This window comes from Stegodyphus dumicola, chromosome 8 (assembly GCF_044657685.1).
Source record: "Stegodyphus dumicola isolate Sdum_Otavi_A_Nest chromosome 8, ASM4465768v1".
NCBI classification, from domain to species: Eukaryota; Metazoa; Arthropoda; class Arachnida; order Araneae; family Eresidae; genus Stegodyphus; species Stegodyphus dumicola.
Genome location: NC_140775.1, coordinates 152496689 through 152517002, shown reverse-complemented (window position 1 = coordinate 152517002; position 20314 = coordinate 152496689). Strand labels below are relative to the sequence as shown.

At 31.6% G+C, this 20314-nt stretch overlaps 1 protein-coding gene across 2 annotated transcripts in view; it reads left to right on the top strand.

Moving 5' to 3' along the window:
- Nucleotides 1–13362, top strand: part of LOC118182038 (aldehyde dehydrogenase, mitochondrial-like) — a 30331-nt gene extending 16969 nt beyond the window's left edge. Inside the window, exons 7-12 of one of the 2 annotated variants that reach the window (XR_004756995.2) lie at nt 3363–3465; nt 3596–3780; nt 6142–6306; nt 6405–6552; nt 8409–8523; nt 13185–13208. Coding sequence is in view for 1 of the 2 variants with exons in the window: in XM_035351308.2 (XP_035207199.1) it covers nt 3363–3465; nt 3596–3780; nt 6142–6306; nt 6405–6562; nt 8409–8523; nt 13185–13217 (759 nt within the window). In the remaining variant the exon portion in view is untranslated. Of the gene's footprint in view, nt 1–3362; nt 3466–3595; nt 3781–6141; nt 6307–6404; nt 6563–8408; nt 8524–13184 lie in introns of both variants that reach the window. The other variant, XM_035351308.2, reaches the window with a different exon arrangement.
- Nucleotides 13363–20314: the final 6952 nt, after the last annotated feature.

Below are 20314 nucleotides of genomic sequence, written 5' to 3'. Positions count from 1 at the left end.
GCTGTGCCAAGAATACCGACTAACTTGTCAATCGAAATTTTTTCGTTTTCACTAACCACTCTGTCACCTTCTTAATGTCTTTATCCATTTTTTGCAGCAATTCCACTTTTTGTTTGATGGACATTGAAACATACTTTCGTTTTGTAGATCCTTTGGGAGCTCCAGCATCGGAAATTCTATTTGACATAATCGAAAGTTCAAGTTTACTTTTATAAAATTGCTCTTACAGTCTGCAAAAAATAATAAGCGGATCCAATTTGAAGATTAAGGAACAATGCAATCATCAACATTAACTGAAATAGATAATTAGATAATTTTACCCTCCGTTATACATAAAATGTGCACGCAAAAATGTATTCTGCGCTTGCGCACATGCATATGCGCAGTCGTAAAGGTCTTACGCGCACGCGTAAATGCCTATGCGCATGTGCAGAAAGTTTTTAGCTTTGAGGTCCGGATTATAGATCATTCCGGATTATGGTGTCCGAATTAAGGACTTTTGACTGTATATTTATACATAAAAAAGCCTTGTATTGTTGAAAGATACATAAATGATGTAATGAATCTATACATAAAAATGTTTATCTTTACATTAATGTTTAGAAATACAGAAGTAACTTATAGAGTGCTAAATGATTGTTTTATTCAGTTTCTATCAATAATTCTACATCTTTTTAGCATTTGACAAAAAAAGGAATAAATTGTTATATTTTTACAGTTTAAATTTGATTGAAGTACTGAAATTCATGTATCTGTTTCATTGGATGATTCTTAAAATGTGCATTCAAATAGCTATTAATTGTTTAGGTTAAAATAATACGCTGAATAATGATTATTCAAGAATCAGCATAATATTTGTAAATCTCTCAGGACTAGTTTCAATGGTTTAGCTACAGAACCTTCCTTAGCTGCCTAAGTGCAAAATGAACGAAATAAGATATAGTGATAAGATAAGAATAGCTGGACAGAAGTTAAACTCCTGGCACCATCTATTGATGAAACAAGAACTAAAATACAAATTAAACATAATTTCCTTAAAGGCTGAAGGTAAAGATAGATTTTAATTAGGGTCACTAACTAGAACAAAAAGATTTTTTCAATGTGAAATGCCTCTAGAAATTCACGAGTGGAAGATGTTTTTGGAGTAATTTTGGCTGCAAAAAAATGGAAAGTGTGATTTTTGGACCAACAGTGCTGGGTAACAGAGAATTTCTTTGTTTCCTTTTTCCTAACATATGCTTCATGTTCTTTAATGTGAAATTTTAAGGCTGCCTTAGTTTGACCAATGCAAATTAAACCACATTGGCAAGTAATCCAGTAAATACCCCAGGATTTCACATCCAAAATGGGGTTCTTAAGTATAGAATTGGGAATTTTATTGATAGGAGAAAAAACAACCTGAAAGTTAAATTTCTGTAAAACTGTAATTTATGTAAATTTAAAAAAAACAACCCGAAAGTTAAATTTCTGTAAAATACATGCAGTTTTATAGCTAATCAATAGAAACAAAGGAATGACAACACAATTCATATAATCTCTTAAAACGAGAGTGTGTCTTTTGATGTGTTCAAACACATCAACAAAAAAATTACAGTTATTAATAATCAAACTCAATTAGAATATTTTGGAGTTTTAATAAGATACAAATAAATGAGAAAAAACTCCATGCAACTGTACTTTTAAAATTATATAAATTTCTGCTTTTATGTGTTTGTATTTTTTATATTTATATTTAACATTTATTTGTATTTTTCTACGAAATTACAAATAAATATTGTAAATGTGTGCAGTTATTTTTCTTTTTAATTAAACTTTAATATTTTAGTCATCTTCATAATATTAATTTATACCGCAATTATTTTCCCAAACATGATTTATAATTAGAACTTTTTTTTATATTGGCATCATAATGTGAAAAGAAGAATTATTTAAAACTGACAGAAAATATCAAGAAACATTTTATAAAGAAAAAACAACATGGTGCAAACATGTGTTTCTTTTAAACTTATGGTTGAGGAAAAACTGCTATCATTTGAAACATACATATCCAGTTAAGATTACAAAATTTTATTTTGTTTATTTTGAGCTTTAAGAAAAAAAAAAATTATAACTTGATAAATTTCGATAAAGGTTTTATATTTCAAATTAACTTGTACGTATTTTTTCTCTTACATAATCTTTTCTCGTATCATATTACAGATTTTTGCATTTTTTTAGAAAAATAAAGCTGTCCATAGCACAAATGTTTTATACAGAAAATGTTCATGAAAGGTGGCCAGAGGTTGTAATTTCTCAAATATTGAGTATGTGTTTCTAATTATAACTTTCTTAAGGTAAAGATGAAAATTTTATGAAATCAGTTTCATAATGTCCTGTAAAATTCTAGATTTTTATGTGATCTCTATAGAGCAAAATTTTCAGTTAGGAAAATATTTATTATATATACTTTATTTTAATATTGCTAACAGAGTGGAAAAGGAATGAATGAAATATTATTAATAATTATATTTCATGAAATATATAAATATATTTCCATTATATTTCTTGAGAAGAAAAAATATCCAAGACTTACCACTGAGGATAAAAGACCTGGGTCTAGGATTACAGATTTTAAGGGATTCTGAAATCATTTTCTAGTTTTTATTAGTTTCTATTTCCATCATACAAATAAGAAAAGAAGCTGTTAGATGGTCTTTAAAAGAACCTTGTGTTTAGTACCATATGATCTTAATCAGGCCACCATCCAGACAGGAAAGTAGCTAGCAACTTTAACTGACATACTGAAGGGCTTGGGTTCAAATCCTGGAGACAGCATCTGTCCCTTCAATGGAGGCTCACCTATTAGGTGCCTTCATAATAGAGACTGCCGCTTCCGGCCTTAGTAGCGTCCAACATCTATACACGGCTAGAGCTTGCCATTGGAGGGGGGGGGAATCTTAATCATGCCATGCTTTTGTGTGCAAAATTTTTGATTTAAATCTTTTATTTTCATTTCTATTATCAATGCAGTAATATAATTTTGAGAGCAGATTAAGGGAAAAGCTACTGAGAAAAGCTCTGTTTTTAGCAAGTAATAGTTCCATGAAGTCACGTGTGTTGTTAAATTTGTAGATGGCTCTTTGAAAGTACTTCTTAGTTAAAATTTTGAAATTTTTCAATTGGAAAGTAATTTTAAGCATCAGAATCTTTGCTTTATTCCAGAGATATAAAAATATTTTTTTCTCTACCTTATTTTAGGAAATTTTATGATGAAAGTACATCTTCCATCATAAAATTTAATCACTATTTAGAAAAATAAAGTCTGCAGCCATTTTTGTGAACATTATACATATATGAGTAAATTTTCTTTTTTCCATTCCTAGACTGGCCAGCTTATAATGGAAGCAGCAGCTAAATCCAATCTGAAACATGTTACTCTAGAACTTGGTGGTAAAAGTCCTAGTATAGTATTCAAAGATGCAGACTGTTAGTAAAATTAAAATTTTTTACCCTTCATGTATTTCCTGTCTTTTTGACAATAAAGTATATTGCCAAATTTTATATAAATTTCTTTTTCAGTATTTTATTTATTTATTTTTTAATTGTTTTTTCATAGTGGACAATGCTCTTCAATTCACTCACCTTGGTGTGTTTTTCAACCAAGGTCAGGTTTGTTGTGCTGGTTCTAGGATCTTTGTTGAAGAAACCATTTATGATGAATTTATAGAAAAGAGTGTTGAGATGGCTAAAAAGAGAATTGTTGGAAATCCTTTTGATCCCCAAACACAGCAAGGACCACAAGTATGTTCTAATTATATAAAAATCTCTTTTTTAATATGGTTTAAATACTCTGGCTGATTAATTGACAAACCTTTTCTAAGTAATTTTTTAACCTTTTCCACTCTGTTAGCAATATTATGGGAATTGCTATAGTTATATGCGAAATTAAGTGGATCCATCTTCAGAATGGATAGAATCTTCTTATATTAAGCAGTTTCAACCATACTGTATGTGATTGGCCATATTTATAAAAAATATAGTGTTACTGGAAACAAGTATTTTTAGAATTTAAGCATTTTAAATTCCAAATAGAAAATTGTATAATATAAATATGTTGGATTTGAAAATGTCCTTTGAAATACACTAATTAATGAAGTCTTGAAGTGCAAAGCGTTAATTTGTTTCCTGAAAATGTGATTTTAAATTTGCTGTGGAATACCATCGTTTGCTATTATTGTTTTCTTCTGTTAATCATATGCTATTGTAATTTCATATTATGCCATAAATTTTGCAATGTACGGAAGCAAATCATGTTAGTACTTTTCTATCTGATCTAAACAATAAATGAAAACACAATGTTGCCTTGTCTGTGTTTACATGTCAACTTACTAGGCCTTCCCAGCCAGTATAATGGTTGGTGATGCTGACTGCCATAATATTGATGGGCCTGGTTTTGAATCTTGGAGAAAGCATGGATGATAGTAAGTATCTTATATCTGTGATATGTATACATCATATATCACAGATTTATGATGTGTATACATCATATATCTGTGAGCAATGGTGAAATTCCCCGCAAAGCTTGTAGGATCGCTCTGGTGCTACTTCCTTTTCTCTCAACTAATAGCTAAGTTTCCTTCCAAATCAGTGCTGCCAGAAAATCTTCTACTCTCCTGACTCACATGTCACCAAAAGCACTCACTACAAGTTCTTTTGATATTTCATCACTCTAGCCTTTAACTGCTGTGCCTGGCACTTGCTCTTCAATTCCCAATGCCTCGACCACTGTAATTTTTCTCCTCTATCATATACATCTACATATTCCTGGATTATTCTGTACTCCATTATTTGCTATATATGGACTTAAAATTGTACATCCAATGTTGCTTATTGTTTTACTTCCTAAGGACATGAACTACAATCTATGTTGCTAATTGTTTCAATAATATTATGATAACTGATAAGAACTTACTGCAATATACTGGGATAGGGCTTTGGTCTATGAATTCAAACCTTGTGGCCACATACCAGTTGTGAAATTTTGTTGTCCTGCCCACTTCTACCTGTCATCTTACTCAGCTGCCCACATGCTACGCTAGGGTTCGAATCTCGGAGGAGACATGCTGTTTGTTAGCATATAGCGTCTGTGTGGCAAGGGGACTTTCAAAATACATGGTGAGCTTAAATTCTTTTGAGCAGAGGGAAGAGGGGTCCATGGGTGATCCTCGGATTGCCCCTTTCTGGGGCGTTGTTCCTCGGAATTCTGAATTTAAGCAGAAGCTTAGCAATTAGTAAGGCCTGGCACTATCTAATATGCCTACATAGGTGCACAGGTGCTGGCCTTGCTTCAAACTGTACCTTTCATTTTACTATATTTAAATTGATGATTTAAACTCCGAAAATCTGAAATTGCCAATGTACCAGCAATTCTGGATCTTAGATGTGTTACTTTTGTGCAACAACATTCTAGCACATAAGGCTCAAATTTCCTACATTGCTATTCAGCAGTAAAGATATCAATTTCTTCCTCATCCATTGCAAGATTGGCCTCCAAGTGGCTTCGTTTTCATTTAAGAAATTAAAGCAGTATTTGCATGGTTTACATTACTGTGATGATGATGATTTGAAGAATGCCATTCAGAAAATTTCAAGGCTGTGACAAACATTTTTTATGTTATTATCAGATACCTAATGGATTAAGTCTTAAGTGCATTAAAAAAAAAGTTAAAAGAAAGTATATAGAAAACTGATAAAATAATTTAAGATATGCATCTCGTACAAATGTGTTAGGCTTAAAACTTACTTATTACTATACTCAGTATCAATATTTATTTCTTTACTAGATCAGTTAGAAATTTCATTGCATGGCTGTTGAGAATTTTGGGATACTGCAATTAGTATTAATTGCATAATAGTAAAGTATGCCAAAGATATATAATGAGAGCTTAATATATGACATTATAAGATACATAAATAATATATTTTTATATATTATGTAATGAACTTCTTGTAGTTTTAATATATTACAGCACACAGCAGTCAGTTTAGAATATGTTTCGGTTAGTTTTATTGCATATTTTATGTTTTAAAGTAGTAAATCTTTTCCTTAATATTTACTTTGCTTTAAAGAAAAATATTGTATATTCATTACTGATTTCCTAGGTAGATGCTGGGCAAATGAATAAGGTACTTAATCTGATCAAAAATGGTGAAAAAGAAGGTGCAAATATGCTATGTGGTGGTAATCGTATTGGGGACAAGGGCTACTTTATCAGTCCAACAGTTTTTGCTAATGTTCAAGACAATATGAAAATTGCAAAAGAAGAAGTATTTTAATTTTATTTCATATTTTCTGAGTATGAATCATAATAAAATATAAAACTAAAAATAACAAAAATGTTATTTTAATTCTGTCCCTAATTTAGATATTTGGCCCTGTAATGCAAATTCTGAAATTCAAAACAGTTGAAGAATTATTGGAAAGAGCAAATAACACGATGTATGGTTTAGCTGCTGGAGTATTTACTAAGGATATAGATAAAGCAATGTATTTTTCAAGTGGTCTTCAAGCTGGTACTGTTTGGTAATTCTTTCTCATCTGTAATTGTGAAGTTCTAACTTTTACTTGATTTTATCTTCCTGAATACCAACTAATCATCTACTAATTTTTACTACCTTATTCACTAACTAGAATAATGCATACCAAAATATTTTTCTATGATATTTGTAGAGTTCCAGCAGTTAAAATGTAATTTTAAGCATTTGCTGCAACTTCCATGGCTGAAACTCAAAAAATGGCTATCGTTATTTAGAGCATATTTACCAAAATTGTTCAATAATTTCCAAGAGAATGGCTGCATTTATTAAATATTCTAACTCAGGATTCTCTACCCATAAATAAACTTATTCTTTAAAGCCACAGTGATCCTATTTGGTTAGGTAAACTATGCAGTAGCTTGTAGTTGGAACCAGAGGAACAAACACATTACAGAAAAGTTTAAAATAAAGCAAGTTGTTTACTCGCTAATAATTATCTTGTATTCTGTTTCAATACTTACTGTGTTTTCTTAAGTGTACATTAAATCTGCATCTTCTGGATAGGGTTGAACTGAAATGGAGAAGTAAAAGAAAATGGAATCTCAAACTAAAAAATTCTGTAATATGCATTATTTTAGTCTGTGACCATTTTTACAAGGTGCAAATATTAATTTTCAGGACTGGTGTAACTGTAGATCCTTAGAATGCAGTAATATTTGTATTTAGAAGGTCTTTTATCTGTGCATGTCCAATGAAGGCAGTGCCATTTGGAAGCAAATGGTTGTTCTTGAAACAGACATTGAAAGGTAGCTGTTGAATTTTCGTTGTTAAAGTCGATGTGGAGCAGAGAATTAACATTAAATTCTGCTAGAAATTGGGCAAAACTGCTACAGAAAGCCATGAAATGTTGAAACATGTGTACTGAGAAAAAGCATTATCCCTTTCATGCACTTTTAAATGGTTTAGCTGTTTTGGGGATGGCCATGAAAGTTTTAAAGATGGCACACACACTGGACTGCTGCATTCTCCAAGAGATGGTTTGGCAAATTGTGATGCAAGACCTAGGAAAACGTAAGGTTTGTTCCAGATTTGTTCCTCACTGTTTATCGTAGGAATAAAAGCAATTCAAAATGGAGTTATGTGCTGAACTCATCAACAATGCTGAAACTGGCCTTGCATTCCTCGATTTGATAGTAACAGGGGATGATCCTTGGTGTTACCAATATGATTCACAACAGAACTACGATTGGGGGTATTGAAGCTCACCAAGACCAAAAAAGTTTCAGTTTTGAAAGTCCAAAATCAAGGTAATGTTAATCACTTTCTTCAATAGAAAAGAATTAATTCGTCTTGAATTTGTTCCCCCTAACAAGACTGTCACTGGAAGTTTTACTCAGAAGTTCTTGTCAGACTTTGAAAAAGAGTTTGCAGAGTAAGGACTCGTTTTCAACAGAATGGGAGTTGGTTGTTTTTGCATGATAATGCCCAGCCTCACGTTGTGTTACCTGGGAAGCGGTTTTTGACCCAGTATCCTCCATACTCTCCACACTGAGCACCAGCAGACTTTTTCTTGTTTCCAAAACTGAAAAATTTGCTGAAGGGAACAAAATTTGTGGATTGTTGGAAGTCATCAAGAAATGGTGACATTAAAAGTTTTCTCCAAAACTTATTACAACCAAGCACAGAAGTGCATTACATCATGTGGATACTTTGAAACATATTAAATGGGGTGAAATGCTTTGAAGCATATTAAATGGGTATATATTCCATATAATATTTTCTGAAGTTATTAGACCAGTCCTAGAAATTAATGGCCATTGCTTGTATATACTATTTTTATTACAAATTTATTTTTTTATTTTTGATATTTTATTTATTTACTTGTCATATAGGATAAATTGCTATAACATTTTTTCTGAACAAGCTCCATTTGGTGGATTTAAAATGTCTGGCATTGGAAGAGAAATGGGAGAATATGGCCTTCAAGCATACAGTGAAATTAAAACAGTTAGTCTTTTTTGGATATTTCTTTTGTTTTAACTGCTTTTCAAATAATCTTTAAAAACTTTTAGTATTGCTATATATTTAATGTTTAAAAAATATAAAACAATGAATGGTTCAGACCTGGATACATCAGCTTAATAGTCAGTCTTCACCAACTGCTATATTAATTGGTGTAGCCAGTTCTTCTAAGTAAAAAATCTTTTTGTTATGGTTAACTGGTTGGGTGATTTTTAACAAACTTCCAAAGCTTTGATATTTTATTCTATGTTTTATAATGCAGGATGTGAAGCTGTTAAAAGGTTTTGCTCTGGTAATAATATATTATGTTGACTGAAAATAGCTGTTAAAAAGCTAAATAATAAAAAAAGCTGTTGAAATAATAATAATAAAAGTGATGTTAAATTAGTTGCTGTTATTGTTCTTGTAATAATAACAGAGGTGTTGAAAATGTAAATAATAAAATTTTGGGATTCAAACATTATATACAGAAATTTGTGGAAAAATCATGTATATGCAAGTTTCTGTGATTGATTGTGGCTTAATATCTTGAAACGTGCTAGTGAACAATCTCTTTAGTCTAGGAATTACATGCATGCTTAAGGTGCATGTATATATATATGACAGAAAGCATTATTTAAAAAAAATATTTTGCTCTTAACTTAAACTGCCAAAAATGTATAAAAATTCTGTCTCTCTGCTTTTGTTATTTAACAAAAATTAGCAATTTTTAATATATTTTTTTAAAATTATGTGTTTTATTTATACCATTGAACTTGCAATTTCTTTAAATCATCCAATAAAAAAGTTGGAGCTTAAATTTGAAGTTAAAAATTTTCTACCTTTGAAGATTTTTCATTTTCATAGCTTTTGTTCTCAGTCATACAAAGAATCATAATGAACAAAATACTGAAAATTTTATTTATTTATAATGATAATATTTTCAGATATTAATATTTCATAATGCAGCAAGGACAAAAATCAATTTATGAAAAAACTGCATTTAAAATATGGAGCTCTGGTACTAAAAGACCCTTAAAATTCACAAGGCATATAAGAATTCTATTTGTTTTCTTGAATTTTTGGAATACTTTTCATACTGTCTTTTTTTTTTTTTTCTCACTTTCTTAAGTTTTTTTTAAAAATTAATGTAGACAAATGTTAAGATAAATATCATTTGCATTTTAAAAACAATAATTTCCTTTTATTGAAAAGAAAATGAATAATATATTAAACAACTGTTAAAATTAATCAATTAAATAACTAAAAATAATTTATTATGTCTATAAAATTAAAATAAATAATAATGAAATTAGATGATGGTGCTAGTTTTGAAACTCAACTTTTATACATATCAAAATCGTAATAACAACCTTGTATTTAGCGTACATATATTAAAACAATCGATTTTGAGGGCAGCTAAAGGTCCCTCCTCATCAAGAGAACAAAATACTAGAAGGGGGGGAAAAGAAGAAAAATAAAGCATCAGCAAAGGAGTCACATAAACACATGGTCCTTATCAGCACTGCACGTGGTCGTAACCGGATTTTGAATCAGAGTTGCACTGGCTGCCTTCTTTTACTGAGCCAGGCTATCTGATCAAACAATTAACACATAAACTAAAACGCAAAGAAAATCAGCAAAGTAAAAAAATAGGGAACAAGGTGCAACTGCACCTTCACGTACCAAGTCTGAACCTCGAATAAAGGGAAAGCAACCTCTGTAATGGCTTTTTATACCCTCCCTAGATTGTACTTAAAATCATTCACTAAACATGCTAAATCTTTGTGAATATGAAAAGCCTCAAGAAAATCCAATTCACCAACGGAAGAAGCCTTTTGGATAATTTTTGCAGATCTAAAGTCAAAATTATGATTAAATTTCCAGCTAGGAAATGCTATTGAAGACTTGTTAATTTCGCCTTTTTGAACATAAGATTTATGTTCCTTGATATGAAATTTTAACGCCCTTTTTGTTTGTCCAATATATCTCAAGCCACACTGACACAATATACTATAAATTCCCCAAGAATTAAAGTCAGAAATGCAATTTTTAAAATCAAACCTTGAATTTTATTGATAGGGGAGAAACTAAGTTGAAAATTGAATTTCTGGAATCTGCGCAACTTTATAACTAACAGAAGGATAAAATGAAAGCACGACAAGGTCATTAATATTATTTCTAACAGTGGAATGTCTTCTTTAATGGGAATCTGAAATTTTTTTTAATGGCTTTATCAATGATCACGGGAAAAAATCCTCAGTCAATGGCAACTGCTTTCAAATAATTAAGTTCATTGGTAAGCAAAGATTCTGAGAAACAAACTTTGAGCGCACAAAATACATAATAGTAAAAAGAAGCCATTTTTTACTTAACAGGGTGGCATGACTTAGCATGGAGTGGTAAACAAACTGCAAAGGGTTTATGGTACAAAGTAGTGCTAAAATCAACTTCATTGCGGATTATAAGAATATCAAGGAAAGGGAGGGAATTGTTGGATTCAATTTCAAGAGTGAATTGGATGGCTGGATCAACTGAATTTGTAATAGATAAAATTTCGGATAAATCTTTATTACCATCAAAAAACACGAAAGTGTCATCTACATACTGAATCCAGAGACGAAAAGATAGTTTATCAAATAATTTCACCTCAAAATAGTGCATATAAATGTCAGCAAGTACAGGACTAAGAGGATTACCCATAGCTAATCCTTCAATTTGACGAAAATATTCATTTTAGAAAACAAAGTGGGTTTGATGCAGAGATACTTTAGTAAGCAAAATCAACTCATCCAATTTCACTATGTGTGAAATGGAATTCCTGAAGCCTAGTTTCAAGACATTTTAGTGCTCCTTCGACTGGAACATTGGTAAACAGTGATTTGACATCAAATGACACCATAATGAAAGGCAGTGGAGAAATATCTTTAAGTTTATCGATGACTTCAAAAGAATTTTTTACGGTGTGAATATTGTTAGCAGGTAAAGAAGAAAATCTGGAAACTAAATATTTTGCTGTACCTATGTTGGAAACAATTGGTCGAAAAGGAATACCAGTTTTGTGAACTTTTGAGAGAGTATAAAGCCTAGCACAATTAGTAATAGGTGGAATAAGTGATTTCTTCAACTGCGTTGGCAGTATATGAGAAGATTTAATAGCTGTTTTAACTTTCATGAGGTCCGAAGTTGAAGGATCTTTAGGTACCGAGCAGTATGGGCCTTCATTTATCAGTTTAGAGACTCCAGCAATATATGTGTGTTTGTCCATAACAATGATCTGTCCGTCCTTATCAGCTTTAAAAATAATGATATTAGTATAAGAATGAATTTCATGTAAGGTCTCCTTTCCTTTCTGCTAAGATTCGAACTCAAAGATTTGTTGTTAAAATTAACGTTATGAGTAATTAGGTGGCGGATTGTATCCTTCTGCATTTCTGAAATTTTGGAGAATTTAAAAGCTTTCTCAATAGGGGCGATGATTTGAGGAACTGAAGGTTTAGATGTCTTTGAAAAGTTGAAATTATATTTTAATACTTTTAACTGATCCTTCAAAAGATTCTTGTTGGGAAGATTAATTAGATGTGTGAGCTTGAGGAATTTAGAAACCAGCATATTTTTATGCCGTTGACAAACAGTATCGGTTCTAGATTACAATGTATGATCAAATGAAGAAAAAATTTACAGTTGAATTAGCAATTTTTAAATGGAGGTAATATAATTCAAATTCAATTTTAGATAAACGTTTGCACGTGTCCCTTATAATATAACGAAGAAGTGACAATTTGAATTTATGGCAAAAGGAAAAATATAGTGATTAAGAGTGTGATTAAATAAGTGATACTGATAATCAATTAAAAACAATTTTGTAATATATTTTAAAATTCCATAAATTAGATATTTTTAAAAAATATTTTAAAGTTTCATAAATCACAGATATTTTTTAGAATGAATTAGACAACTTTTTTTGGGGAGATTATCAAAGAAACAAAATAATAATGGATTCTGAAATATGCGAGCCCTTTTAACACAATACAATAAAAGTACAAAACTGTGTTTTATGACCTGCATTCATAATTTTTTGATAAATACTGTGATATCATAATATGTATATAACCATGGCGTTCACAACAAACAATGTTTATAAATGTTTCAATGAATCATCATTGATACTAGATTTCATAGCATAATGCAACCTTAAAGAAATAAGAAAAGCTATAGCTTATTTGTATTCATCATAATATTGAACAAGAACTCGAGTACATAACGGTATATTATTAATAGAAAGCTTCTAACTGCTGCTATTATTAACACTTATATTTCTGTATTAATGATTAATCATATCAGTGAATTTTTCAAAATTTTGAAAATGTTTTAAAAATTTTCCAAATTCATTTTTGATCATTGGGAAATAAAAGCATAAATTTAAAAGCACTTTTAAATTTATCATTGTATATAACAAGATACGTGCAGAATATATAAAACAACCTTGTGGCGTTATAATTCCAAATGTGGGAAACACTAATTCAAAATTTAATAAAACATATGCTGCATTAATCAGATTAATAAATAATTCACTAAATATACATTACTCAAAAGTACAAGTTTAAGCCTCCCTCCCCAAAAAAATACTATTCCATAAAAGCACTTAATTCTCATTTTCTTTTTAGGTCACCTTAAAAGTACCACATAAAAACAGCTAGCTGATGAAGGACTCACACTGAGGCAGCAGTCATTTATTTTTGTGCTTAAATAATTAAAAAAACTGTGATGATTAAAATGATTATTTTTAGTATTAAACATTCTGAATTTTTGATGTTTTGAATAAAATATATTTTTATATTCTGATTTGATTAATTACTCATTTTAAGGGAGCCCATAATAGACGTTCATATTCGTCAGAAGACATCTGCTATTTTATATAGTTGATGATTCTGCAAATAAAATAATTGGTTATTATTTTATTTGTAATATCCGGGCATTATATTCTAATAATAAATATATTTACAATATATACTAGTTTTTCTTAACTTACTGCTCTATTCTTATCCCTTTCCAGTATTCCAAAATATTAAGTGATGCATTCCAAATATTAATTTTTTAGTGTGCAAAAGTATTAATGATTATTAGGGATATTAAAAAATATTACATATAAATTTATGCTTTATTCTAATTAACAAATATAATTAAATAAATATTTCGATCAATATCATTTTCTTATTGATATTAAATTTTTTTCAGTTCTTTCAACTATGTTCTTTGTTATAAGTTTTTGTATTATAGTTTGAATTTAACAAACTGAAGATAAACTTTTTATCCTATACCATGAAATTCCCTCTGTAATATACTAATTAAATGATAAAAGAGTATATAAAAAAGTCTTCTCAATTAAATATAAATTTCTAAATTTATATTTAAATGATAAAGTTTTCCAAATCTATCTAAAAGTTAATTTAGATAGATAAAAAATTAAGAATTCACCATTTCAGTAAATTATCTTCATCATAATTAACACTGAAAGACCATGTTTGTCTTCATTTGGATACACAAGATCCATGAAGACAAAAATTCTATTTAATGCACCATTGAGCTATCTAAAACAATTACTTCATTGAATTATACAGTTTCTTTCCTTTAGAATATGTGTGGCTAAATTTGAATGCATGTCACTCCATCCAAAACTAATACAAATATCCTGTGTTATCTGGGGATAGATGAAGATTTCATAACATCTATTGGGTGTCTCCTGGATGCTGTGCCTAGGGACAGATCTATTAACTCCTACCTATGCCACTGTGTCCTGTTATGTGTATTTGGATGCAAATAACACTTAATGTGTTATTTTTTTTTCCAAAAGAGGAAATTTTTATACACACACATACATAAATGCAAAACTCAGTGTTTTATAAGGCCTTACAAAGGTCAGTTATTTGAAACGATAGAATGATCATATTTGTAGACAGATCATTTAACCAATAACAGAAGAAGCTGGTTACATGGTTAGTTGCACATATAGCAAATAAAGGGTAACTATTACTGTATAGTCAGAAAAAATTGCTTTGGAGGCTATTAATTCCAGCGAGATGGAATATCTCCTCACAGAATATTATTAATACAATCCATTCAGTTCTGAAGACACAGGCTATCCAAATCGTTAGACAAACAGAATGCACTAGCCTCCACACTCCCTGAATTTGAGTCTTGATTTTTTTTTCTTTGGGCATATAGCAAAGATTAGAGCTATTACAAGACCTCCAAAAAACCATTGTTAATGCTTTTGATAGTCTCCAGAATGAAAGGTCACTGAAAACTTTATCATTTGATTGCCTTTTATTCTAAACAGACATCTTAGATGGTATTTTTTTTTTTTTTCTAAATAATAACTATCACTCAATTATAATGTTTTTTTTTTAAATTGCTCTATTCAAAGGAAATTCTCTTCAAATTATTTGTCATAATTTATCAACCAATTTTCTATAACCTTCTTTACTTAATTGTTATCTTATATTTTTATTGTTTTGTTTCAGAATATAATATGTTTAGACTTCTCTTTAATCATTAGAAAAACATTTGATATTTACTAAATGCTTTTCAGTTTAGTCAGTAAAAAACGGCTTACATTATAGCTAGAAATTAATACATACTGTTGCTATGAAACTGGTGGGAGGGTAGACCACAAAAATAATAGAACACATGATGAAATTGCTACCATTAATTTCGTTACAATAGAAGTACTGAAGATATCAATAATATAGACTTGTATATTGCCTCCTTTAGAAAAGAGGATCTCATTTGAAAGGGTAGTTTCATAGTTTTAGGAGAGAGAATACAGACAGCCTTTTATTTACTTGTTAGGTATCTATTTTTTATGTATAAATATACAGAACTACTTTCATTCACATTTTAGTATTTATCAACATTTATGCTTTTCCTTGTTTAATTTATAAAACATGTTAGAAAGTAATCTAAATTAAAATAAATATATATGCATTTTTTTAATGTTGGAAAAGATGGAATGAATGATCATCTAGCATTTTGTGTCTTCAGAAACAACGAAATCTGAAGACACAAAATAGCTTTCTGCAGTGTGTCTCTCGCCTAGAACAATATAATCATATAAGAACACTGAAACCGGCACGGCTGTTTTTGCTAAATCCTTTGGATTATAGCTTCCTTGATGTGCGGTTGGACCTGGAAATGAAAGTAGATAAGGAAATGAGTCAAAAGCAAATAAGAACTATAGCTTTGGAAACAACTGAGCAATGTTTTCCGGCTGATGAATGAATACATGATATACGGATGGCTGTTTCACTGATAGGATTCAGGAGGCTGGAGCTGGAGTTTTTAGCAAGCTTTTCAGTTTATACGAGGGTTGGAACTTTAATAGTGGCAACATAGCTGAAAAAACGCTACGCAACAAAACCAAAGAATATTGCGTATACCACACGTAAACTACATACCTAAGTTACCTCTCAGCAAAAAGACTCGTCCTGCCTGCGTCACGCGCATTGGGAGTGATGCGAAGAATAGATCCTTGTATTAGCTCGCGGTCTAAAGTAAGTGTTGTCAGGATGTTTTCAAAACAAGAACAACGATGTTGAATAAAAATTGAATGTGCCTGAGGTCGTACAGCACGACAGTGTCATCAAGGGCTTCAAGAGGCTTGCGGGAAATTTGCCGTGCCTTACAGAACCATAGCAAAATGGGTGAAAGCATTCAATGAAGGATGCCAAAACGTGGCAGAATGCTGCAGCCAGGTCGTCCGAGTGTCAGCGATACAGACAGATAAGCTGTTGCCACACTAATGGACAGTGATCGCCGCCAAACGATTCGTCGGCTGGCCGGACAAACAGGATTAGCGCATACGGCTGTGCTGCACATTCTGAAGGTACGCCTGTCCATGAGAAAAACTGCTTCATGATGGGTTCCCCATCAATTGGCAGAAATGGCTACGATACGATGCTGCTCGAACCCACCTGGAGCGCTATGAACGCGAAGAAGATGCTTTTTTACGCCGTATCATTAAGCTGGATGAGACTTGGACCCGATCGTACCAGCCAGAACTGAAACGCTAATCAAATGAATGGCGTCATAACAGGTCATCACGACGTTCGAAATTTCGTCAGAAGCCCAGCAATGTGAAAGTTATGGTGATTCTCGTGTACGACTGTGATGGTGTCATCCTAATGCATACCGCTCCCCCACTAAAGACCGTAACCGTGCAGTATTACTGCTCATTTTTGGAGCACAATCTCCAGCTTGAGAAAAAACCAGCTTTGAGAAAAAAACGGCGACACTTTCTGCAGAACGCTCCTCTCATTTTGCATGATGCTCGGCCGCACACAGCGCAAGCTGTGACTAATTTGTTCAAGCGATGGGGCTGGGAGGTGCTTTACCATCCACCATACTCCCCAGATCTAAGCCCTTGTGACTATGACTTAATTCCTAAGATGAAGGAACCACTTCGTGGCACTCGCTTCCAAACTGTTCCTGAGATTCTTGCGGCAGTAGACCGGTCCATTCAAACTATCAACAAAACATGCGCTGCTACAGGTATTCTGCGACTTCCACATCGTTGGAAACGAGTTGTACACAATGCTGGCGACTATATTGAAGGTCTTTAAAACATGGTGACATGAATCACTTTTGTATTCCTTGTAAATAAATAGTTGCCACTATTAAAGTTCCAACCCTCGTACATACCTGTAGGGGCTTACTCCACTCTGATGGAGAACTGAAAGCCATTCATGTAGCTCTCCAACAATTATCATCGAGACAGAGCTCGTTCAGGAAGGCTGTTGTACTGTCCGATTCGACTTCAATACAGGCCATTTCCTCTTACCAAGAGTGTAAGAACATATGCGTTCAACAATATCAGGAAGTCATAAAAGATAGATCACAAGATATCTTTTTCAATGGGTACATTCACACTGTGGTACTTATTAGAATGAGATGGCTGATATGCTTGCGGAAAAGGGGGCTACGGTTTTCCCAAAGCCAAAAATGAGTGCAAGCCTCCATTTTATTAAGCTTATGACAACGCTAACATATCGAAAGACTTTTAGAGATTTTGCTACTCGAGCTTGTGAGGGCAAACCTTGGAGTGTTCTTTCAACAAACCCAGCTTTTATTCCTGACCACCCGTGAACAGTTGCGGTTGCATCTTTTAGACTACTGAGGGGACATAACTGTCTACAGAATCATTTATTTTGCATTGGACTAGCTAATTCGCCGTTGTGTGTTTTATGTAATGGTGATCGGCCAATGACGGCGAAACATTTGGACGAGTGTGAAGCACTGACAAATTTTTCTTATAGATTTCAGCGCTATTGGCAAGTAAGAGTTTAATGGCCTAATGGCCAATGTAACTGGCATTTAACAAATAAAATAAAATAAATGATCATCTAGCAAAGGTTAGAGGACAACAAAGGTTGAGAATCACTGCTCTAGAGAGATGTTTGAAAACAGGCTATCCTGAACATAGACAAAAGAGGTTAATGAATCTTCTTACATAAGTCATACTTTTATATTACTACATCATTTTAAATTCTTTTGTGCATTAAGATGACATATTTTAAAATATGAATGAAGAAATACTAATGCATATAATGTTAGGTTCTTTCAAAATGCATTCATTGCTCTTATTTAGTACATTACTAGGTATGAAAATTTTACCACTGTATTTCTTATTCCTTTTGCAATATTTTGAGCTGATACCAGCAAGGGACATTCCATTGTTATTTTCTTACTGAAATTAAATATCTTGAAAAGGAAAAATGACTGAAATTCATGAGTGTTTTTGTATGGCACACTACATTTGTTATTGATGCTGAGCTTGCAAAATGTTTTAATTTAGGATTCAATAACAAAGGGGTATTTTTAGAAAATGAAATTTCCTTTTCTTAACCAATTTGTAAGTAATTTCACGTGGCTATTTATGCTATTGCTTGACAAGAGTGATAAGATGTCTTAAAAATAATATTTATATGACAGAAAGTAAGGTTGTTCAAGAGAAACATGCTTGGGATGAGATGGCTTCGTGAAGGATTTTCTATGAAAAACTAGCTCAATTTATGTTACTCTTAAACAAAACTGTGAAAACAATTATGCAGCCAGCCCATCTGGAGATTCAAACCAAGGTCAAAATATCTGTATTTAGTGCTCTTATCTACTCACCTACTGAAGGGTAAAAATAGAGAAAGAGTAAGAAGCTTGTATTTTTATAAGAATATCAGCATAAGCTTTAAAGTATTCTGAAAAGAATAACCAGAAAAAATGTTCCCAAGAAATTTATGGGTTGAAACCAAGAAAATTATAAGATTTAAAGCAAATATGTTTGGTGGAATAAATATACTTCTTTTGAAGAAATATTTTGGTATATTTTTTATGGAGTTCCAAGGAAAGCATAAAAGTGAAACTTGATTGAAAAAACTTTTTGCCTTTTTTTTTTTTAATCCGCAGCAGTTCAAATATCTACAAATATAACAATTTGAGTTTTATTTTTAAGAAGTTTAGCTAGATCTTATTTACTATGTAAAAATTCCATTACTATCTGAGATTATAAACTTAAAATATTGTGTCTTTATTAACCTCTTGGATACATTTGACGTCTGAGACATGTCATTAACTTTTTTCCCTTTAGAAGCGGATGACGTGTCCAAGACGTCAAACCAAAAATTAAACTCTTCGATACATTTGACGTCTGAGAGACGTCATTCACTTGTTTTCCCTAGGAGCGGATGACGTGTCTAAAACGTTATTTGAGGTTAGGCACAATTCTGTTCATTTCATTGTAGCTCGTATAAGTCATAATAGAAGAGGCAATTACAGTATTTCGGTGAACATTATTTGCAATACACTGCCCCATTATGTCAAAAACAAGGAATATATTTTATGATAGTGATAGCGAAAGTCACTTTGAGAAATCTAAAGAAGAATTGTTTAGTGATCCTGAAATTGACAATTACCATGAAATACAAAGCGAAGGTGATGAAGACGATATTGAACTAGAAAATGATGACAACTGTAATATAAAACCAAGGTTTCGAAGACAAGACATCTATCGAGCGGTTATAGTGAAACTTCTCATGAACCAGTATCAGAGGAATGGATTTGGGAAGAAGAAGAAAATGTAGCCGATATAAAAAGTTTTTCTGAAATATCTGGAATTAATCCTTTGAGCCTGCATAGACTAGGTGGTAATCGTACGCCTTTAGATGTTTTGAAAGAAGTCTTGAATGAAGATTTTTGGGACACTATAGTAGAAGAGACGAATAGATATGCCAGACAAGTGATAGAAAAAGAAAGTTGTGTAACAAAAAACAAAAAAAACAAACAAAAAAAAAAAAACCCAAAGGTTGTTTCCTGTAAGTTCTGATGAAATGAAAGCTTATATTACATTATGCATCTTGATGTTGCAAACGAAGAAGCCAAAAATGCATATGTATTGTTCAAAAAGATATGCAATAAGTACTCCAATTTTTGCCAGCACTATGCACGCGATAGGTTTTTTTGATATTTCAAGCTTTCTACATTTTACGGATAATGAAAAGGAAAATAAAGATGACAGAATAAGAAAGATTAGAAATATAGTGGATTACCTAAATAATAAATTTTGTTACCTTTATACTCCTGATAGTGAAGTAGCTATTGAGGAATCGCAACCAAAATTTATATCCGTTTCAGATGCAAATATTTTCTCAAATAAATCTGTACCCAAGGGGTTAATCATAACTTGCAGACATAAAACTTTTTCTTACAATCAGTTTTGATTAAATACATTTACATCAAAAGTATGATA